The 24,538-nt window shown below is 41.5% G+C and overlaps 1 protein-coding gene across 4 annotated transcripts in view; it reads right to left on the minus strand.

Annotated features, from left to right (window-relative positions):
• dennd4c (DENN/MADD domain containing 4C) overlaps window positions 1–24,538 on the minus strand; it is a 190,169-nt gene that overhangs the window by 101,723 nt on the left and 63,908 nt on the right. For all 4 annotated transcript variants that reach the window (XM_078569631.1, XM_078569643.1, XM_078569635.1 and 1 more), the window contains exons 4-6: window positions 12,203–12,272; window positions 9,526–9,695; window positions 8,348–8,589 (exon numbers count right to left, since the gene is read on the minus strand). In XM_078569631.1, coding sequence (XP_078425757.1) covers window positions 8,348–8,589; window positions 9,526–9,695; window positions 12,203–12,272 — 482 coding nt within the window. The remainder of the gene's footprint in view (window positions 1–8,347; window positions 8,590–9,525; window positions 9,696–12,202; window positions 12,273–24,538) is intronic.

The following is a 24,538-nucleotide window of genomic DNA, read 5'->3' on the forward strand; positions in this document are numbered from 1 at the left end:
AGCCTTTACTCTAGCCAGTGCAGTCAGCTGTTTTTTGATGTCTCAGTGAATAAAGTTGGCTGAAACCTGGCATCTTTGATGCTGAGGGCCTGTGGAAGTCAGGGTGGATCATCCACTTGACACTTCTGGCTGAAGATGGTTGCAAATGCTCCAGCCTTGTCTTCCGAATTCATACCCTTGGCTCAGCTATCATTGAAGCTGTGGATGTTCGTGGTTCGTTCAGCACACACGCTGTAACTTCACCAGTTCAGCACTTCATTTGTGGTCAGGCCTGGCCCTGCTCTTAACACACTGTTTTACACTTCTCATTGAGGGAGGGGTAATCTCCCACCTTAAGGGTAATAGTAGAGTGATTACTGGGCCATGAGGTTACAGATTGTGGTGGAATACAAATCTGCTGATGGCCCACAGAATCTTAAGAAGTTTTGAGCTGCCAGATCTGTTCTAAACCATCCAATTTAGCATGCGGGTGCCATTACACAATACAATGGAAGTATCTTCAACAGAAAAGACTGCGGTGGTCAGGCCTACCAGCGTCATGGTTAGATGCATTTGCTACAGGTAAACTGGTGAGGATGAAGTAAACTAGGCTTTTGCCATGATGCTTCTCCCAAAATAGCTGCCAGGCTGGGCCTGCAGTAGATGTCCTCCAGGACTCAGCCACACTATGGACTGAACTGGCCATGAGTCACTCAGTGGTGGATATTGAAGTCCCCCACCCAGAGTAAATTCTGTGCCCTGCTACCCTTAGTGCTTCTCCCAAGTGGTATTCAACGTGGAGGGGTACTATTTCATCAGCTGAGGGAGCACAGTAGATGGCAACCATAGAAACATAGAAAATAGGAGGGCTAGGTCATTTGGCCCTTTGAGCCTGCTCGTCATTCAATATCATAGCCACATCCTCTATCTCAACGCCATACCCCTGCGCTCTCCCCATACCCCTTGACACCTTTAAAGTCTAGAAATCTATTTCCTTCTTAAACATATTCAGTGACTTGGCCTCCATAGCCTTCTGTGGTAGAGAATTCCACAGGTTCACTATGTTCTGAGTGAAGAGGTTTCTGCTCATCTCAGTCCTAAATGGCTTATCCCATATCCTGAGACTGTGACCTCTTATCCTAGACCCCCCAGCCAGAGGAAACATCATCCCTGCATCCAGTCTGTCCACCCTTCAGAATTTTATATATGTTTCAAAGAGATCTCCTCTCATTCTTCTAAACTCCAGTGAATACAGGCCTAGTCGGCCCAATCTCTCCTCATAAGACAATCCTGCTATCCCAGGAATCAGTCTGGTGAACCTTCGCTGCATTCCCTCTATGGCAAGTATATCCTTTCTTAGGTAAGGAGACCAAAATTGCACATAATACTCCAGGTGTGGTCTCACCAAGGCCCTGTACAGCTGCAGTAAGACATCCTTGCTCCTGTACTCACGTCCTCTCGCAATGAAGGCCAACATACCATTTGCCTTAACTGCTTGCTTGCTTTCAGTGATTGGTGTACAAGGGCACCCAGGTTCCTTTGTACATTAACATTTCCCAATCTCACCATTTAAATAATACTCTGCCATTCTGTTTTTCCAACCAAAGTGGATAACTTCACATTTATCCATGTTATACTGCATCTGCCATTTTTTTGCCCACTCACTCAGCCTGTCTAATTAGCCTTGAAGCCTCTTTGTACCCTTCTCACCACTCACATTCCCACCTAATTTTGTGTCATCAGCAAACTTAGAAATATTACATATGGTTCCCTCAGCCAAATCATAGATATATATTGTGAATTGCTAGGGCCCAAGCACTGATATCCGTGGTACCTCACTAGTCACTTCGAAAAAGATTAATTTATTCTTATTTTTTCCTGTCTGATATCCAATTCCCAATCCATGCCAATACATTACACCCAGTCCCATGTGCTTTAATTTTGCACACTAACCTCTTATGTGGGACTTTATCAAAAGCTTTCTGAAAAATCTAAATACACCACATCCACTGGTTCTTCCTTATCTATTCTGCTAGTTAAGTCCTCAAAAAACTCCAGTAGGTTTGTCATTGTCAGACATCATTCCCCTTTCGCAAATCCATGTTGACTTTGTCTAATCCTGTTGATACTTTCTAAGTGTCCTGTTGTCACATCCTTTATAATACTCTAGCATTTTCCCTGCTACTGAGGTTAGGCTAACCGGTCTGTAATTCACTCCCACCCTCCTTTTTTAAATAGTGGGGTTACATTTGCTACCCTCCAAACTGCTGGGACTGTTCCAGAATCTACTGAATTTTGCAAGATGAAAACCAATGCATCCACTATTTCCATGGCCACCTCCTTTAGTACCCTGGGATGTATATTATCGGGCCCTGGAGATTTATCGGCTTTTAGTCACATTAATTTCTCCAACACTATTGTTCTAGTGATACTAATCTTCAATTCCTCCTTCTCACTAGACCCTTGGTTCCCTAGTATTTCTGGGAAGTTGTGACAGAACTAAAGTAGTTGTTTAATTGCTCTGCCATTTCCTTGTTCTCTATTATAAATACTCCCGTTTCAGACTAAGGGATCTATATTTGTCTTCACTAATCTTTTTCTTTTTACATACTTATGGAACTTTTATAGTCCACTTTTATGTTCCTTGAAAGTTTACTCTCGTACTCTATTTTTCCCCCTCTTAATCTCAATCATTTTTTGCTGAATTCATAAATTGCTTCCAATCCTTAGGCTTGTTACTTTTTCTAGCAACTTTATATGACCCCTCTTTGGATCTAACACTATCCTTAATTTCTTTTGTTAGCCATGGTTGGGCTGCTTTTCCTACTGTTTTTGCACCAGAAAGGAATATATAACTGTTGCAATGCATGCATATATTTGTTCATTAAATATTAGCCATTGCCTTTCCACCATCGTGCCTTTTAATTAAGTTGCCCAATCTATCTTAGCCAATTCACACCTCATTCCTTCGTAGTTTCCTTTGTTTAGATTTAGGGTCCTAGTTTCAGATCGGACTACTTCGCTTTCCATCCTAATGAAGAATTCTATAATATTATGGTCACTGCTCCCTAAAGGGCCCCACACAACTAGATTATTAATTAAACCCTTATTGCACAATACCAAATCTAGGAAAGCCTGCTCCCTCGTCGGCTCCTTGACATACTGGTCTAATAAACCATCTCGTACACACTCCAGGAATGCATCAGCTGCAGTATTATTGCTAATTTGGGTGACTTTTATTTACATATAGACTGGGCAAACCATGATCACTTTAGCACCTTTTATTACATGCATCTCTAATTTCCTGTTGAATGCCACTAATGTTTTCCACCCCTTTTTGCTTTTTAACTCCACCCAGACTGACTATACATCCAGATTTTCTGAGCCAATGTGCTCTCTCACTATCGCACTGATTTCATCCTTAACAAACAACACCACACCACCACCTTTTCCTTTTTTGCCTGTCAGTTCTTCAATAACGAGTACCGTTGGATATTCAGTTCCCAGCCTTGGTCACCCTGCAGCCATGTCTCCATAATCGCAATCAATTGTTTACATCAATTGTGCTGTTAATTCATCTACCTTATTGCAAATGCTCCGTACATTCAGATACAGTGCGATTAGACTTGTCTTTTTAACATTTTTGCACATTTTTTTTTGTACTATGGCCCCATTTGCTGCTTGCCCTCATTTCCTCTGCCTTTCACTTTTGCTTTCTACTTTTGCCTTTCATTCCCATCTTTGTTTCCCTCTTTTGTCTCTCCCTGCTCAGGTTCCCATCCCCCTGCCAATCTAGTTTAAACCTCACTCGACCACAGTACAAGCAAATACCCCTACGAGGATATTGATCCTGCTAGGGTGTAACCCGTCCAGCTTGTATAGGTCCCATCGCCTCAGGAATCTAAATCCCTCCCTCCTACATCATCTCTCCAGCCACGCATTCATCTGGTCTATTCTCCTATTCCTGATCTCGCTAGCATGTGACACTGGGCGTAATCCTGAGATTGAGGTCCTGCTTTTTAATCTATTTCCTAGACCCCTATATTCTGCTTTCAGGGCATCAATACTCTTTTTACCTACGCCATTGGTACCGATATGGACCACAACCTCTGGCTATTCACCCTCTCCCTTCTGAATGTCCTACAGCTGCTCAATGACATCCTTGACCCCGGCACCACTGTGGCACATGTGCAACCACAGAAACGTCTGTTCCCCTTATGGTAGAATCCCCTTTCACTATTGCTCTTCCGCTCTTTCCACCTATCCCCCCTCCACCGCTCACCCCGTGCAGCTGAGCCACTTGTTGTGCCACAGACTTGGCTCTTGCTGCATCTCCAAGAAACCACCTTCCCTAGCAGTATTCCCTAGCAGAAATGGAAAATCTGTTGGAGGGGGAAATGGACCCAGGGACTCCTGCATTGCCTGCCTAGTGCTTTTACTGTGTCTGGTGGTCACCCATTCCCTTACTGCCTGTGCACTCTACCTGCAGTGTAACCACGAAGATCTCGTCCGTGTAGATGCTCCATAGTGACTCCAAGCCCAGCCTCAGCTCCGAAACACGGATTTCGAGTGGCTCCAGGGGACATTTCTGCACACATGGTCACCCTGGACACTAGAAGTTTCCCTGACTTCCCACATCGCATAGGAGTAGCATTCTACTTGGCCAAGCTGCCCTGCTATGATTTGCCCTTAAAATTATTCCCTTTAATATTCTCTGAACTAGAGAAGAACAGAAGAATGACTTAACAGGTCCTACTTACAAAGGCCACAGCTCTTCTTACTGCGAAAAGGTAGAAAATGAAAGGATCATCTCCTTCCCTCTTCAAACCCCCTCTCTCACCAAACTCCAACTGAAGCACTCTAATGCAGCCCAAAGTAGCACACTCAGTGCAGACAAACAAACCAGCAGGAAGTTTTCTTGCTCATATTCGACCTGATGCCACAAGACCTCATGGGGTGCAGAGTTGAGGACTCCCAAAGCCACTCCTTCCCAATTGTATACCACTGCCACCACCTCTGGTGGGTCTGTCCTGTCAGTGGGATAGTCTGAGGACATGGAATAGTCTGGGACATGGGCTGAAAATTTGATTCTGCAAGTGTGGCTATGTCATGCTGTTGTCCGAGTAGTCTGTAGGATTGCTCTCAACTTTGGCACAAGTCCCCAGACACTAATGAGCTGGGCTTTGCAGGGCCAACTAGGCTGGGTGAGCCCTTGTTGTTTTTGGTGCAGACATGATAATGGCGGTGCAAAATACTGTGACCACTTCTTCTCCCTTAACCCATGCCCCATTATTTCTCCCTTCACAATAGGGTATAATAGCTTGAAACTAATGGGAATTCAGAAAAATCTCAGCAAGAGCTGCATTTAACATTAAGATAAAAGCATAAAACTGCAGATGCTGGAAATCCAAAACAAAAATAAAAATATCTGGAAAAACTCAGCCGGTCTGACAGCATCTGCGGAGAGGAATACAGTTAACATTTGAAGTCCGTATGACTCTTCAACAAAACTAAGGAAAAATAGAAGAGAGGTGAAATATAAGCTGGTTTGGGGGGGGGGGGGGGGGGGGGGGTGGGACAAGTAGAGCTGGATAGAGGGTCAGTGATAGGTGGAGATTGCCAAAAGATGTAACAGACAAAGGGACAAAGAGGTGTTGAAGGTGGTGATATTATCTAAGAAATATGTTAATTAAGGGTAGAAAGCAGGACAAGCAAGGTACAGATAGCCCTAGTGGGGGTGGGGTGAAGGGAAGGGATCGAAATAGGCTAAAAGGTAGAGATAAAACAATGGATGGAAATACATTTAAAAATAATGGAAATAGGTGGGCAAAGAAAAATCTATATAAATTATTGGAAAAAAGGGGGATCGGAAAGGGGGTGGGGATGGAGGAGAGAGTTCATGATCTAAAAAGTTGTTTTACTCAATACCAGCCTGCACATTCAAAGGATCATCCTCCGCTATTTCCGCCAACTCCTGCATGATGCCACCACCAAACACATCTTCCCTTCACCCTCCCGGCGGCATTCCGCAGGGATTGTTCCCTCTGGGACACCCTGGTCCACTCCTCCATCACCCTCTACACCTAAAGCCCCCTCCCATGGCACCTTCCCATGCAACCGCAGAAGGTGCAACACCTGCCCCTTTACTTCCCCTCTCCTCACCTTCCAAGGGCCCAAACACTCCTTTCAAGTGAAGCAGCATTTCACTTGCACTCCCCTCAATTTAGTCTACTGCATTCGCTTCTCCCAATGCGGTTTCCTCTACATTGGAGAGGCCAAACGCAGACTGAGTGACCGCTTTGCGGAATACCTTCGGTCTGTCCGCAAGCATGACCCAGATCTCCCTGTCGCTTGCCATTTCAACACTCCACCCTGCTCTCATGCCCACATGTTCGACCTTGGCCTGCTGCAATGTTCCAGTGAAGCTCAACGCAAACTGGAGGAACAGTACCGCATCTTCTGACTAGGCACTTTACAGCCTTCCGGACTGAATATTGAGTTCAACAACTTTAGATCATGAACTCTCTCCTCCATCCCCACCTCCTTTTCGATCCCCCTTTTTTCCAAATAATTTATATAGATTTTTCTTTTCCCACTTATTTCCATTATTTTTAAATGTATTGCCATCCATTGTTTTATCTCTACCTTTTAGCCTATTTCAATCCCTTTCCCCACCCCACCCCTGCTAGGGATATCTGTACCTTGCTCATCCTGCTTTCTACCCTTAATGTCACCTATTAGCACATTTCTTAGCTAATATCACTGTCAACACCTCTTTGTGCTTTTGTCTATGACATATTATGGCAATTTCCACCTATCACTGACCCTCTATCCAGCTCTACTTGTCCCACCCCCACTTATACCAGCTTATATTTCACCTCTCTTCTTTTTCCTTAGTTCTGTTGAAGAGTCATACAGACTCGAAACATTAACTGTATTCCTCTCCGCAGATGCTGTCAGACCTGCTGAGTTTTTCCAGGTATTTTTATTTTTGTTCTGCATTTAACATTGATTGACAACATCCCTGTAACATTTACTAGAATCGATGCTCTATTTGAACTTATTGCCCATTACTCAAGATATACAATTCCAACTCCTGGACATGATCTCAAAACAGACTATGTGGCTGAATATTTGTCATACAATATATAATCACCTGAATTTACAAAACAAACCATTTCAGGAGACTCAGCACAGTTCATTAGCATTTATCTACACCTTTCCAGATTCCATGATGCTTAAACTTGAAAAATATTTACAAAAATTAGTCATTCAAAAAACAGCATTCACATCATTATTTTTTTTGGAATAAATGTTGCACCATAACAAAACTACTTTTTTGATCATCTAAAGTTAAACCAGCTATTTGATTTAAATGTTTTTCCACAGTAACCTCTCAAGACCAGAACTCCAAAATCCAGAAGCACCAAGTTTTGAATAAGTGTGCATGCAACTTCAGGGCTGGCCACTTAAGCAACATGCACAGCAATAAGAAATATCCTATCACAACATCGCCCTTGGGTGGTCACACTAAAATTTTACCATACCATGCTTCCTTATGAGGCCAAGAGTAAATGCCTTGCTTGTCATCTTCTTCAGATAAACTTACAGCAAGAAAGGACATTTTGAGTCATTAAAAGCTCAGTCAATGGTTAACCTTAGTGTTGAAAAATATATTTCCAGCCCATCAAACTACCAGATTGTGGCAATTAGAGTTGTCATATTCCAAGGTCTGTAACCTCAGAAATGTAGAAATAACTTCTGAATTTAAGAAAAAAATGTAATGAAAAGGGAATAATTGGATGGGCATTGGTGTTGGGGAAGAACAGTGTTGAAATACAACATCAGCTTATAATGCTGCATTGCTGTTATGGAAATCAAACAACTTTTATTATTGCTTTATAGTGTTCTGTCAATATTCACACACTTATGGTTAGACATTCTATCATTAACTTCTCAAATCTGGAATGCTTGGGACCAAGGCATTTCTGGATTTTGGAATACAGTGTAAAATAATTGAAGCTAGTTGTGAGGGAGCAAAACAGCACCTGAAATCAAACAAAGATAGGGAAGGAGGGTTGGAAAGGAGAGGCAAGTCATCCAAACCTAAACACCATTCAAAGAACCTGCTGAATCATGTGCGCTTGTGTGGACATCTGGTTGAGACAGATTGGGGTACAAGTCTTCTTATGCTACCATCAACATTAACCATCTGGGATCAGTTTCATTGCCTTGTCCAAGCACACATCATTAATACCAATAATGGAAATCTAACTACATGAGCAAAGTTAGCAGCTTATTTTTACTTTGTACTTTTTGAAACAGCTCAGACTTAGTAAAACAGTTACACATTAGAAAGTATACATACTTTTCAATGGGCAAAGGATGAGGTCCAGAGACAGAGAGCTTGTACAAAAACATCAAGAATTTGCGGAATGCCTCAAAAAAAGGCCAGCGTGAGAGAAGACAGATGCATTTATTGGTGTGCACAGTCTTGGATGTGATTAGTTTCTTGCCCACAGCAGTGATGAGGCCCAGTTGCAGGAGCTGTTTCTCAGTAAGTAGTTCCAATGGGTAGGACTCATAAAACTGGATAGCTGCACCATATACCTGTTTTGTTAGATCACAGTAGAAAAGCATGTAAAATTAGTGTCTCAAAATATCAAGACAATACTAAATCATACAGATCCCTCCAATCAGGGCTTGGTCAAAACGTGAACCATTTCACCAACATATCCTCTATATTTGTGGTGAATGAGTACTGACAAATTATGTATTGAGGCAAGTAACATTTGTCGATGCCAAAACAAGAGAGTGTCCAAATTTAATTGTATAAACATTCATCTAATACTCAAGCTATAAACCTCCACTCTTCCTGGGAGGAAGAGTCAGGTTTACCTTGGTTGCTAAAATTGTCACATTCTGCATTCTCTAAAATATATATGATTTTAGGACAACGGCCTTGCTGGATTTGTCATAAAGGCATTATGACATCCTATTCCAGAAACTTGGACTGTATTTCTGCCTTAATTATAAAATAGTGTCTCAAATATGGACATTGTCACTGGTTTCTCAACTACAAATCCACATTTTGTTACAAATCTCAGAATACATATTTACTCAATTTCCTGCTGTACACAGACTATTTACATTTGCAAGTGTGCTTGAGCTTCAGAACGTAGCAAATGGAGCCAAGCATTTAAATCTTAAGTGAGAATGTAAAATAACTTACATTTATAGAGCACCTTCCACAACCTCAGTGTCCAAAACCCTTCATAGTCAAAGAAGCATTTTACAAATTGATGTCATTGTCAGAACACAGAATTCCAATGTTCTTCTTAAAGTAATATGTGTGATCGTTCACATCCACCCAAGAGGGCAGATGGGATCACTCATCTCAATGGAAGGACAACACCTCATGAAGGCCCATTACTAATTTCAAAAACCTATTAGTTGCTTTTTGTAAAATATGATTATTTGCCTCCGTTTACTATTTATTCGTGTGCAAGAGAAATGCAACAAGATGTTTTTTCGCTCCAAGCTTACCTTCTCTGCTGATGAGGCAGTCAACACAAAGGTAGAGAAAACTGGCAGTGGATATTTAGTTTGGGGAGCCCAGCATTCAATAGTAGCTCCCATGGGGAGGCAGAATAGGGGAACAGATTCAGAGAGTGGAAACAATTCATAATCATCTTCAGGATATCTGCATATTAATCCTGAAAAAAAAGGCATAGCATGGAATGCACTTTTTAAAAAACATAACTTGAAGAAAAATGCAGTTCAGTTTTAAAATTTGTCACCACATTTACTCTACTAGCCAGCAAGACTGAAGTACTGTAGATATTGTAGATTTACTAATCCCCTATATAGCCCAATAAAGTTTCAGGAACAGCTCCAGACGTGCCACAATATTCAATAGTCACGAAGCATTATATTTTTGGGGTAAAAGAGGTAGGAGATGATTAGCTTCAATTGCTCAATTCCAGTTTTTTCAGCCTAAATGGTATGGTTAGAAAAATATTTTTTTGCAAAACTATTCCAGTAGTCAATGTACCTGGACAGTTCTGACAATGTTAATGGCATAAAAAGCCACCAGGTGCAATTCTCCAAGTATATGGCACAAATTAACTTGAGGAAAAGGTTCACTTCAAGTTCTTAAATATTGCTGGAGAGAGAGACATGCTGTCAAAGCTTTTCGTCTTGCACTCATCAGAACAAATACAAGAACGCCAAATCTGAAATGATCACAACAATTTATACTACAGGTGAAAAGAGTGATTAGTTGGCAAGTTGATTCTGATTGGCCAAGGCATTGCCATGGGAAAGTAATGGGCAACTATAGGCTGCCAAAGCTCCCGGATAATTAAAAAAACGCACAGGCTCAAATACATTCCTTCTGTTTGCAGAAAACGGGTCTCTGCGTGTGAATGTATGTCACTTCTAGCGAGCAACAATGAACAGCGTTACCAACTCAGCTGATTATCTTAAATTGGTCATTAGTGTAGCTATAGCACACTCAGGCTTAATCAGCAAGTGCTGCCCAATTGTGGAATCACTTTAAGAGTCAACATTTTGGGTTCTGCAAGCGCAGGCTGGTTGAGTGCAGACTGTACTCTGCCTATTATGAGCAATCGAAACAGCGTTTGATTCAATTAGCCAATCGTAGGGACGTACGGCCAACCTACCTAGCATCATACAGGCACTGAAGTTCATACACTACTTTGCTCAATTGTGGGGTAGGCAGGACACCTTTTGAACCGACGGCGACATCCTGTTACTGAAAAATACCACTCAGGTAGCCATTCCATATTAGCAATGGGAAATTGCTTAATCTATTATTCACATTTCCCCCCCCAACCCCCAAAGATACTTTTCCTTTCCAAGGTAATTTGAGGTGGACCAGGCACTTTTCAAGTCCAATACACACAGTGAATAATGATCTGATCAGGATAGCTATTACCCCCACCTTTTTAAATTACCCAGGAGCTTGGGGCGCCTATTGCTTTCTCCATCGCAACACCTCAGCCAGAGTCAACCAATCAGCAATCAGCATTCTTCCCTCTTGTAGTATACATTGTTATGATAGTTTAAAGTTTAACATTCTTGCATTCATCCTGAGTGCAAAACTAAAGGTTTTGGCAACATGTGTCTTTCCAGCAATATTCAAGTTCTGTACTACGGACTGTTTGCAAAACTAGCAAATACTAATCACCTTCAGGATATCTGAATATTAATCCTGAAAAAGTGACATAATATGGAATGTACTTTTTTTTAAAATATAAATGCTACTTGAAGTAAAATGCAGCTGAGTTTTAAAATCTGTTAGAATTAGCAGCGCTCAGGGTTGGTGGAGGGGTGAAGATAAATGAGAAAAAAGAAACCTGCCGTAAACACTTGAAATAGAAGTCAGTTTCTGACAGACACATGCACCTTCAGCTCAAATGGGCCTAACAATTTTCACTTCCTGATATCACTGAAGTGTTGAAAATGTGATATTAGATGTTGAAATAAATAATTTAATGCTGCCATTAGCCTGAAGCAGCACAGGCTGAAAAATGTTCAGCAAAATTTGGAATAATATGAAGTATCAAATTATTCAAGCTTTACTCTCTATCCTTGTTGAACAAATTCTCAGAGCTCGGTCTGTATTTTTCCTCCAATTTAAAGAGACATTTAGTACAGCCTTTTATTTTACTTTGAAACTGATAACAGAATAAATGCTGTTGTGGAGCAATCAGGCAAATTTTTCCTCAAGAAAATCTGTCCTCTACAGAGAAGGAAGTTAATCATATTCAGTCCCTGGCTCACTTCAGGTCATTTAAAATAGTTGAGAACAAGTGATCAGGACTCTTGTACATTTAGGCATTCTTGTAAGAAAGATACACATTGGAACCACATTGTAAAAAAATGCACCATTTGGGATAATTTCATTTGTGGAAAAGCTACAAATTGAGATACAAGCAGTTTAGACCAAGTTGGGAAATCATACAAAAGCTGTTGTGCTCATCAAGAGTTAAAGTTATCTGCTGGACTTCAGCTCTATGACCTCTAGCCATGGCTTTGAGTCCAGACTCTCACCTGGGGAGTAAACAAGTAGCTCAAGTAAGGGTGGTGATTTTTTTTTTATTTTGAAACTCACTCGCTTGCAATTTGGAGGTATGTAGTGTCTACATAATTACTTTTCCTCCTAAAAGCTTTTAAATATGTTACTTGGGTTACATACCAGCTTTATATGCAATTGAATTAGATGCAGGAACAGACTTCTTGTAACAAAGATACACACTGGAACCCCACTGTAAATAGAAACCAATAGTTACAAGCTACATAGATTCACATTTTTAATTTAACAGGTTAAAATACTCAATTAACTAACACAAAGGACAAGGCAAAAGCCTTGAATTGTTGAAGATACTAAACATACTCATCAATATTCTCTTCTAGAGCTCTGCGTCTGCCACAAGAAACTGGTGAACCAAATTAAATGCTATAGTGGTAAAAAATTGGCATTTATGAGAGATTTGGCAGCAAGCTGTTTCAAGAAGCTTAGTGGCAAAGGCTAAACATCATATGTGCCATAGCTTCAATATAATGGGGTTTACTACGACCTCTATGAACATCCCAGGTTAAGCACCTCAGTTAGTTTCAAACTGCTGGGACAAAATTTAAATTCTTCAGCATGAACAAAACCCCATTACAATTATTCTGGGTTTTAATTTGTGTTAAGCTAAAAAGAGTATAAACTGTGAACTGCAAAGGTATTCTCTACTGTGTAAGGCTACTGGGTGCCTTAAGCTGTCAGCCAAAAACTGAAAAAGTTACACAGGAGATCTGCTAGCATGTCTAAGGAAAAAGAAGGGCAGATGCACATATTTGGCATAAGCTGTTACCGGAACTGAAAAATGGTACAAGCCAAGCCTTGTACTAGGCATAAAGGCATAGAAGAGGCAGTGGCAAGGTTTGTGGGGGCGGAGGCCGGTGTGGTGGCGGAGGCCGGTGTGTTGGTGGTGTATGTGCAGAGGTCGCAGGTGCTTAGAACAGGATATCCCAGAGAAACTTCAAGGGTTGAAGATTATTTCTGCATCTCCAATTTCTTCCCTTTTTCCTCATGCCATTTCTTTCCCCTGTCCTTTTACCACCTTGAATGTTTGCATGTTTCTATTATCACATTTTATGACAGTTTCTTGCTCTCTTACAAGCAATTTGCAAGTCAATCAATCCACTAACTTACTTTTGGTTACTGGACTATTATTGAATCCTGTTTCCAAAGCAACACCCCCTTGCCTCCTACCACCTTCAGCCTCACAAGTGGGTGCATTTACCCTTCAGGTCTGATGAGTCTATACAAAATATGTCATCTTACCTATGCTACCTGATCCACATATTTGACAAAATTTTTCATTTATGTATAAATTGCCAGGGCACACCAAGACTAGTAGCGTGCAAGTCCTGCTAAGAACAGTTTTGCCTGCAGCCAAGTCAAATTACTCTCAGCAGTTTAAAGTCTGGTTTCCAGCCAGCATTGAAACAAACTTGCATTTATGCAAGTGCTTTAGTGAATGAAGTTAGTTTTGAACTGCTGTCACTATCGTAATGTAGGAAATATGGCAACCAATTTACCTATAAATAGTTACACAAATAAGGAGAACAATCACAAAATACACTATTTACATTGTCACTTAACCAGGGCACCTGAAGAACTCACCTGTTCCTCTTCAAATAATGCCACAGAATATTTTATGTCCACCAGAGCTTTAATTTAATGGGTCAGATTTTTCAATAAGGCTATCAGGGCTCATTGTTATTAAGTAGTAAATCAGACAGAAACTTCTAGCATCCACACACATGTAATTAAATGGGTAAAATCAGGAAGGTGCTGTCCGAGATGCCCTGATCCTCCACATATTTTGCTACACCGAAACCTGCCATTGTCATTGAACCATGCAAATAGTTTGTGTTTCAGTACACGGTTAGGGTTTGTGCATTCAAGTGTGAAGAAATTGTTAACAGTACACCAAGTCTTAATTACTACCATACAACCCGTGGCCACTCAATTTTACTTTTACAACTGTGGCATCCTGGTCTCTCAGTAATCCCAAACATCCCATGCATTGATAAACAGGCCACTAACAGCTGTGAACAGGCTGATCAAATACCAAAAGGGTAATCGTAAGAAAAGATACAGCTGCAGTTGAAGGTACAGCCAGTATGGGAGATAGGGAACCTTCGACTGGTGGAGCAGCAAGCTTGGAGAGAAGGGTAGTTGTGACCAAAGCATAGCGAGAATGGCGAGAAGCATGGAATCAGGCAAGATGTCCGAAGTGCAGCTTCCAGGGCTTTAGACAGCTAGAACTCCAGATTAAATCGGTCAAACATTGTATCAGGGGAAAATTCCTTGGCAGCTGATTGGCCTGTGTGGGGAGAGAGGGAGCTGAATGAAAGTGATGACTGGTTGCCAGTCTTGAATTAGTGCCCTGCGTGTGCACCCCATTCAGCAGCTTGGATTTGGCAAGGGTGGGGGGAGAAAAGAGAGAGAACACAGAGCTATTGCCTTGTGAAAAGTGAGTCTTTTCAATAGTCCAGATGTGAATTAAGAGAGGTGGAATGGCACAGATGCAAGGAGGGATTGAATGGGACGTATGAGCAGAGGTAGAATGGGACAGTTAGTAGCAATAATGGAACCAGAGAGAGGAGAGATAGAATGAGACCAGCAAGAGAAGAGGAGAGAGAATGGAACCATGGGAACAATCTGAAATTTATCACACATTGGAAATAAACAGGCCACTAACAGCTTTGTGGAAGTCTGCCCATCGACAAAATAGCAGCGCTCTTTTGAGCTTCCACCTCTTCATTACAAAGAAAACACAGGGGATCATTGTTGGCATCTCACTCCTTGAGATTTAAATTATTGTTGAAGATTTAAAAATAAAATAGAATGTTCATTTCTAAATTTTCTCTTTTCCTCTCAATTTCATATTCTGCACCTGATCTTCCAGTGAAGGGACATGGTAGCAGAGCAACTGTATTAATAATGCAGAATGGGTGGAGCAATGATCCAGAGACAACAGATCAAATTCCACCATGGCAGCTGGGGAATTCTAATGTAGTTAAAGAACTCTGGAATATAAACAAGTATGTGCAACAGTCACCATGAAACCACTGGATTATTAGGATTTTGACAATGGTGTTTAGGTAAGTATATCTGCTTTCCTACCCATTCTGGTCAATCAGGTGATTACAGATCAACAGCAAGGTGGTTGATTCTTAACTTCCCTCTGAACTGGCCTAGCAAGCCACTCAGGTGTACCAAACCACAAGAATGTATAATAGGAATAAACCAGACAATAACTGGCATTGACCTATGCAGCAGACATGACAAAGCACACAGCCAAATGAATCATAAAAAAAGTCCTCCTCATTAACATCTGAGCGCTGGTGCCATAATTGGGAGAGCTGTCCTACTGAGTTGTCAGGAAACAGCCTGACAGTCACAATCAGTCATATCTTTCAGCCAATGGCCCACACCTCATCACCATCCCTGGGCACCTCCTGTAACACCAGCAAGGCACACCAAACACAAGCAACAGCACTGGGGTATACTGCCAGGATGGAGTGACCCTAAAGAATCCTCAACATCAACTCCAGACCCCATGAAGTCTCTCAATCAAACATGTGCAAGAAAGCCTCTTGCTGATTCCCATATACCACCCACCCTCACCAGATGAATCAATACTGCTTCCTATTAAGCATAACTTTGAGCAATCAGGGGCAGTAGCAAGGGCATAGGATGTAGACTGGGCGGGGTACTAAGAGTGGCTTGGTAACACCACTACTGACCAAGCTGGCTAATTGTGCAAGATTGGGCTTACCGCAAGTAGCGACAGAATGACCATGAGGGTAAATCCTCCACGATCTTGCCCTCACCAGTCACAGATGCATCTGTCCATTACAGCATTGATAGGTGGAAAGCAAGGTCTATCTTTTCCCTCAGAATACCATCTAATATGTTGTGTGGCACTTTCAGTGTTAAATGGGACTGATTTGAAACCGATCTAGCAGCTCAAAACTGCACATTCGTGAGGCACTATAGGCCATTCACCAGCAGAATGGCATTCCACCGCCATAATCTATAATGTCATGGCTGGGAAATATCCCTTGCTACCTTTACCATCAAGCCAGGGGACCAAGAGTGGTTCAATGAGGAACATAGAGCATGTCAGGAGCAGCACCATTTTCTAAAAAATAAGGTGCCAACCTGATGAAGCTACAACACAGGACAAGGAGTGCTAAATAGCAGAAGCAACATGATATAGGCAGAGCACAACTAATGTTTCAAATCAAAGTTCTGCAGTTCTGTCTTTTTTTTTTGCAAATGGCAGTGGACAGTTAAACGAACAGAAGACACCTACCACAAACATCCACATCCTCAATGAAAGCAAGACCAGCCATATGGACCCTGGGGACACACTGCACTGCCTGGATCTCACCCGGCCTGAGTCAGAAGGTCGGGCGAGACAGGCCGAGAAAAAAAGTTAACCTAAGTAATTGGGCATGGAGTGGCAATCCGGCACTGTTTGCCACCTGAGGAAGTTTAGGCGTTTTCTGCCAGAAGGTGTGTGTGTAAGCCCCCCAAGAACAAATAGGAGCTAATTTAGCCATGTAATTCCCCAATTTTCAACAGACCTGCTTAGTCACTGCCCAAGTCCATGGATGGAGAATTGCTATTTGGGAAAAATGGCAGAAAGATGCACTGAAAGTGAAACTAAAGCCCAGAACAAGTTAAAGTCAAGGCAAGAAAATCAGGTAAGAAATGAGTTTCAAATAATTGCTCAGCAAGGCCGAGCTTCATTTCCCTCCAATATGAATAAGTCAAGAACTTACAACTAACATCAACTATATCTTTGTATCCTTTACTGGCACCTGTTCCAATTCATCTGTGTGCTCTGTGGAGCTAACACATGATTTATTAAATTATTTATGGATACATGCTCCACCAACTAGTGGGAAGGATATAGAGGAATAAATCTGCAAGGAAATTATAGAGGTGTAAATATCATAGAGTAGTTATAATGGGGGACTTTAATTACCTGTATAAAGTCTGGGATAGTGTAGTATAAGGGACAGTGAGGGACAAGCATTCCTTGGTTGTGTTCAGGAAAATTTCCTGCAGCAGTCCAACAAGAAAGGAGGCATTGCTAGACCTGGTTCTTGGTCTACATGGTCCACCTCATTCCCAAGTGACTGTGGGAGAACATTTAGGGGACAGTAATCATTATATCATAAGGTTTAAGATGACAGTGGAAAATGATATTGGTCAATCCAGAGTAAGAATAATCAACTGGCACAGAGCAGACTTCAATGGGGCAAGAACGGAGCTGGGGCGGATCGACTGGAACCAAAGATTGGCGGGAAAAACAGTAGCTGAACAATGGGCTACCTTCAAAGAGATGGTTTGGGCACAGTCAAGGTATGTTCCCTCCAAAAGAAAGGGTAGGACAAACAAATCCAGAGCTCCCTGGATAACAAAGGAGACTGAAATTAAGTACACTTTCTTCTTTAAGATGTCAGGTAGCAAATACAATTGAGAACCAAGCTGAATACAGAAGGTTCAGAAGGGACGTGATAAAGCAAATACGAGAACCAAAGAGGGATTATGAGAAAAGAATGGCAGCTAACTTAAAAGGAAATCCCAAGCACATCAATAGTAAAAGGGCAGTAAAAGGAGTAGAGCTGATTAGGGACCAAAAAGGGGATTTACATGGAGGCAAGAGTCATGGCTGAAGTGTTAAATGAATACTTTGCATCTGTCTTTACTTACAAGGCAGATTCTGCCCAGCAGAGGAGGAAACTCAGTCACTAGGAGGGTTTAAAATTGATAAGGAGGTGGTAATGGATAAGCTGTGGGTACTTAAAAGTTGATAAGGCACTAGGACCGGATGAGATGCATCCAAGAATATTGAAGGAAGTGAGAGTGGAAATTGCAGAGGCACTGGCAATAATCTTTCAATGTTTCCTGGATTCGGGGGAGGTGCCTGAGGCTTGAAGAATTGCAAACAATACACGCTTGTTCAAGAAAGGTTGTGAAGGTCTGCCCTGCAATTACAGACCAGTCAGTTTAACTTAGATGGTTGGGAAATTTCTAGAAACAATTTTTCGGGATAGAATTAATAGTCACATGGAAAAATGTGGATTGATTCGGAAGAGTCAGCATGGATTTGTCAAAAGGAAAATTGTGTAACTAACTTGGAGATTTTTTGAAGAGGTAACAGAGGTGATTGATGAGGGCAAGGCTGCTGATGTGGTGTATATGGACTGCCAAAAGGCATTAGACAGACTTGAGAGGAAAGTCACAGGTCATGGAATAAAACAGACAGTAGCAATGTGGACACAAAATTGACTGAGGGATAGGAAACAGTAAAGGTTAATGGGTATTTTGCGGGCTGGAAAAAGGTTTAGAACCATAGAAAAGTTACAGCACAGAAGGAGACCATTCGGCCCATCTTGTCCATGCCAGCCCGAGGACACCCAGGTGCCCTTTCTAATCCCACCTTCCTGCACCCAGCCCATAGCTCTGCAGCTTACAGCACTTTAGGTGCAGATCTAGGTACTTTTTAAAAGGGTTGAGAGTTTCTGCCTCTACCACCAACTTTGGCAGTGAATTCTAGACGCTCACTACCCTCTGCGTAAACAAGTTCTTCCTCATGTTCCCCCCTACACCTTCTGCCACTTATCTTGAATCTTTGCCCCCTGGTTCCAGAATTCTCCACCAAGGGAAACAATTTTATTCTGTCCACTATCTATTCCCCTCAAAATTTTGTACACCTCAATCAAGTCACCTCTCAGCTTTCTTTGTTCTAAAGAAAATAACCCCAACCTATCCAATCTCTCCTCGTAGCTACATTTTTCTAACCCTGGCAACATTCATGTAAACCTCTTCTGCACTCTCTCCAGAGCTATTACTCCAGAGTTTGCAGTGGAGTTCCCCAAGGGTTGGTATTGGGGCCCTTGCTTTACCTGATGTATATAAATGATCTAGGTCTTGGTGCGCAGGGGGCAATTTCAAAGTTTGTGGATGACAAAACTTGGGAGAATTATAAACTGTGAGGAGGACAGTGCAGAACTTCAAAAAAACATTGACACTTTGGTGGAGTGGGCAGATAGATGGCAGATGAAGTTTAATGTGGAGAAGTGTGAGGTGATACACTTTGGTACAGAGAACATAGAGACGCAGTAGGATACTAAAGGGTGTGCAGGAGCAGAGAGACCTGGGTGTATGTACATAAGTCATTAAAGGTGGAAGGACAGGCAGAGAGAGCTGTTTCTAAAGCACACAATATTCTATGCCCCTATTGATGGTGCCTAGAGTACAAGGGAGGTTTTGATGAACTTATATAAGAGACTAGTCAGACGTCAGCTGAAGTACCGTGTACAGTTCTGGGTGCCACACTATAAGATGGGTGTGAACGCATTGGAGAGTGCAGGAGAGGTTTACATGAATGGTTCCAGGGATCAGACACTTCAGTTATGAGGAAAGATTGGAGAAGTTGGGAATGTTTTCCTTGGAGGGAAGGCTAAGAGGAGACACTTGATAGAAGTTTTAAAAATCATGACGGATCTGGACAGAGTAGAAAGGGAGAAACTGTTCCCGTTCATAAACGGATCGAGAACAGAGGGCACAATTTTAAAGTGTTTCGCAAAAGAAGCAAATGAGAGGTGAGAAAAAACCATTTTCACACAACAAGCAGTCAGGGTTTAGAATGCAGTGCCTGGATGTGTGGTGGAGGCAGGTTCAATTGAGGCATTCAAGAGGGCATTGGATGATTATTTAAATAGAAACAATGTGCAGGGTTACAGGGAAAAGGCAGGGGATGGGCACTAAGTTAAAATGCTCAGAGCTGGTGTAAACACGATGGGCTGAAAGGCCTCCTTCTGCACCGTAACAATTTTGAGATTCTGTGAACAGAAGGCCAAGATGTAATCTCAAGTTTAAAGCCTCAGACAGGATTGCTAAGTTTTTGGCCTTGTTTTGTTTACTTTGGCATCCTTCTCACCTTATTTCAGATTACACTCATTACACCCAACTCTACCTTCAAGAATGTCTACACTAGACCTGGATATCTAGGCAAGTTTTCAGGAGTGTGCCCCAGCGTAACAGCTCAACCTTCCCTTTAATATTTTGCTATTGGAATTATCCTATGTTTCCAGAAGACCTGTCAATAAAAAGATCACAACTTCAGACCTTGTTTCAAGTTTAAAGTATCAAGTCCATTTTTTGGCATAAACTACTTTACAAAGCAGTTACAAAGGCATTCTAGATGGTCGGCCACATTCAAAAATAACTTGTGTAGATTGACAAGGGAATCAGTCAAGAATCTATGGATAAAAGGGATAGGAAGGAAAGGAGTTGAGACCACAATCAGATCAGCCATGATCTTATTGAATGGCAGAGCAGGCTCAAGGGGTTGAAAGTCTACTCTTGCTCCTAATTTGTATATTCATATCTTACAGGATAATTCACAGGCTCTTGTCACAAGCTTTATAGATGGAATGAAGCTTGAAGTACAAGGACTGGGTAGCAAGATTCTGACTGAATTTAAAAGCTAGCTGCACAGCTGTAAGCTTACACAAGCCAATACTAGAAAAAAAGGCTTCATTCTTGTCACAGCAACCAGTGAGAATTAGCCTTATATATTGTATCTTTAAAGATGTGTCATCTATAACTACTCTTGCAACATCTCATTTATATAGTGCCTTTAAGCATAGTAAAATGTCACAAAGTATTTTACAGGAGTATTATAGAGCAAAATCTGACACCAAAATACATAAAGTGATGTTTGGGCAGATGGCCAAGAATCTGGTTAAAGAAATAGGTTTCACGGATTATCTTGAAGGTAGAGAGGAATACAAGCAGAGGGGAATTCCAGAACTTAAGATCTTGGCAAATGAAGGCATGGCCCCCACTGGTGGGGTGATTTAAAAAAAATAATCAGGATATGCTCAAAAGGCCAGAGTTGAAGCAATGCAGATATCTGAGCATTGTAGTGTAGAATATTGGAGAAATTGAGGGGCAATGCCATGGTGGGATTTGAAAACAAGGATGAGAATTATAAAAATCGAGGCATTGCTCAATCGAGAGTCAATGTAGATGAGTGACCAGAGGGGTGATGGATAAGTGGGGCCTCGTGCAAGGAGGTAAGGATATAGGCAACAGAATTTTAGATGACCTCAAGTTTACTGAGGGTAGAACGTCAGGGGCTGCGGGTAGAACGTCAGGGGCTGCCCATGGATGCACTGGAATAATCAAGCCTAATGGTAACAGAAGGCATGGATGAGTGTTTCAGTAGCAAATGAGCTGGGCCAGGGTCTGAGTCAGATAATGCTACAAAGGTGGGAACGGGTGGGCTTGGTGATGACATGAATATGTAGACAGAAGCTCAACTCCGTGTCAAATATGACACCAAGTTTGCAAACGGTCTGTTTGAAACTGAAATACACAAAAAAAACATCATATGCTATTCCCTTTAATTCTTCATGTGGATCTTGTCAGATTCCAAATTAGTTTTCATAAATGGTTTTACTGCTTCAGCGAGTTACACATATTAGATAATCTCAACTAAAGAATGCTGGTTACTTAAGTGAGTTAAGTTACACCTAAAACTTCCAGTGCTTTCTGGATAAAAGGATCCACATGGAGGAATGGTCCATATGGAGAAAGGCCTATTAGGTGGCGCTAGCTCTGAAAAAGAATGGTTTTCCTTACACACTACTCTAGATCACTTACTTTAAGCTAATTGATGGAAACAGTCTTAGATTTCAACCAAAAAGCTAAACAACTTTTCACTGCATTTTCTACCAGAGATCTTAGCATTGCAGAATTATTGCCAGTCAGAAAACTCATTTTGACTACTTCTTTAATAGTTCGAAACAAAACAAGGAGAACAAGACTATATTAGTTTGTCCTTGCAGTTCCAGAAATGTACCAGGCACTGAGGAGGAGTAGGTAGCTGCATAGACTGTCCCAACTCTGTAATTCTGCTCTTGGACTTACAAATGGTCATATTGCCCAGGACCAGAAGCAGACCCACAAGACCACCCTCCAACTTGCCCACCCCAAACTGCACTAGGATGCCAAAGATTAGGAACACAGGTCTGAAATGGAGTAAGATATTAAGGAACAGCTAACTAAGCAAGTGAATAACACGTCATTGTTCAGTTATTGGCCTGTCAAGTCCGTGGGAGTGTAATAATTAGTTTGCGAGACAGACTGATAGATTGGATGTTGCCCACTTAATGCTCATGGTAGAAATGGAATTTGAAGGAGATCTCTTAACGTTAATGAAGATAACAAAAAATTTGGGGAGAAACCTGTATATTCAACGACACCAGCAGCCTGCCAAATTATAAAAGCTAAAAATCAGAGTTCTTCTAACAGCAAAACATTCCATCATACATTTCAAATCACATGTATGACTAGTTTGAAAGGCGGGTATATTATTTCGTGCAAGTCGATATCCCACATGGGGGTTGTCCATGAAAAATTAAGTTTCTTGGTTGCTAAGAGAACCCTAACATTACAATAGCATACAGCCATTTGGTGCACTCTTTTTCTTGGCTTTTTCTAAACCAACCCAAAAGTAATCTCACTGCCCTATCCTTCCTATGTTCTAAATATTTTACCACTATTCCTTTGTGCAACATTCCTGCTTCAACTTAAAAACCAAGCAGGATGAGCATGGAGAATTCATTTTAGACAAAGAGCAGGGAGATTTAGTTTTAAAAAAGTGGGGAGAGCAGCTGATTGATGAGTTGGATTGGTAAGGATTTCTAGTCTTTAAAGTAAAATTAAGGTCAATAGTTTGTATTTAGGTCTCTAGTCTTTATTTTCTATTTCTTAAAAATAACTTAAGTATAAGATGGATACTGGTGTAAAAAAAATAATTACAATAAAGTGTAAGGAGTGGGGACACGAGTAATTAATCAATAAATTAAATAAACTAAGTAAGCAATGACAGGACGGGTGATGTGTTGCTGCTGCAGCATGTGGGATCTGCTGGACACCAAGGTGATCCAGAGCAAACACATCTGTAGTGAGTGTTTGCAGCTCGAGGAACTTCAGATCCAAGTTGAGGAGCTGGAGTCAGAGCTGCGGATATTGTGCCACATCAGGGAGGGGAAAGTTATATGGACACTTCGCTCCAGGAAAAAGTCACCCCCCTCAGATTAGGTCATTCAAATTTGGTCTGTGATCAGGGACAGGGGGGTGTGAATGCAGGTGAGGGAGGTATGGGGACCCGGAGCCTCAGCCCCTACAAAAAGCAAAACATCCAATGAGGGAGGAATTTCTTTTTATTCATTTATACTAAACTATACTTGCCATCTGTCTGCCCTCATTGCACTAATCTCCAACAGATATCCTCTGAAATTTTCCCTGCCATGCTCATGCAATTATAAATATCCCTCATCACATGCAATATGAGCCAAACACTGACCAGTTGGTCATGCCTCTCACACTTTGGGGTGAAAATGTGGAAGAATTAATTGCAATGCAAGTAGTTTATGGAAAATATTAACAAAAGTAGTAGGCAAGACCCAAAGCTATGGTAACATTTTTCAATGTATATATTTCATGGTCTAGACTTTACTGTACTGTTCCCAATTTGTCTCAGTTTGAATTGTATTCAAAAATCAAAGCATGTGGCGCTTGGTTTAAAACCATTCATCCTTATTCCATTTTAAATTGTCATTTAAAAACAGAAGATAATTCGTAACTTTTACTATTGCTATGCATATGCCAAATGATATCAGAAACACTTGGGCAATTCACTTGAATTCTACTGTAGCAAATTCTCTCTAAAACAAAAAAGTTACTAGTGCCAAGCTCCAAATGACCCCATAGTTGTCATCAAGACTCAAGTCAACAAGCAACTGATTTATGAATCTTTGCTCACGATAATCTCTTCCCTTAAAAAGGTCACTGAAGACCCAACATTCTGCTTTAACAGCTGCAGGAGAACCAGTCTGCAAATGCAGAGAGCAGAGAAATATTATTCCTCGTAAATTTTTCCTGAACTGCCATATCATCTCGTTTAATGCATGAATGTAGATCTTTATGAGCAGGCACAAAATGTTATGGACGCTGGAAATCTGAAATAGCAATAAAGTAAGTGGGAAATACTTCCTGCAGAATTTGTGGAGTGTAACACAAGTGGCAGGCAATGACCATCTCCAAGAGAGTAACTAACCAAAGCCCCTTGAAATTCAAAGGCATTACCATCACTGAATCCCCCATTATTGTCATCCTGGGGGTTACCATTGGTCAAAAACTGACGAGCCATGTAAGTACTGTGGCTACAAGAGCAGGTCAGTGGCTAGGAATCCTGCAGCAAGTAACTCACCTCCTGACTCGAAGTCTGTGTGATGGAATACTCTCCACTTGTCTGGATGTGCGTGGCTCCAACAACACTAGAGGAGCTTGACATTATCCAGGACAAAGCAGCCTGCTTTATTAACACCTCATCCAAAAACATTCACTCCTTCCACCACCGACAACACAGTGGCAGCA

The sequence above is a fragment of the Cetorhinus maximus genome, chromosome 2, assembly GCF_964194155.1.
Source record: "Cetorhinus maximus chromosome 2, sCetMax3.hap1.1, whole genome shotgun sequence".
In the NCBI taxonomy this organism is placed as follows: Eukaryota; Metazoa; Chordata; class Chondrichthyes; order Lamniformes; family Cetorhinidae; genus Cetorhinus; species Cetorhinus maximus.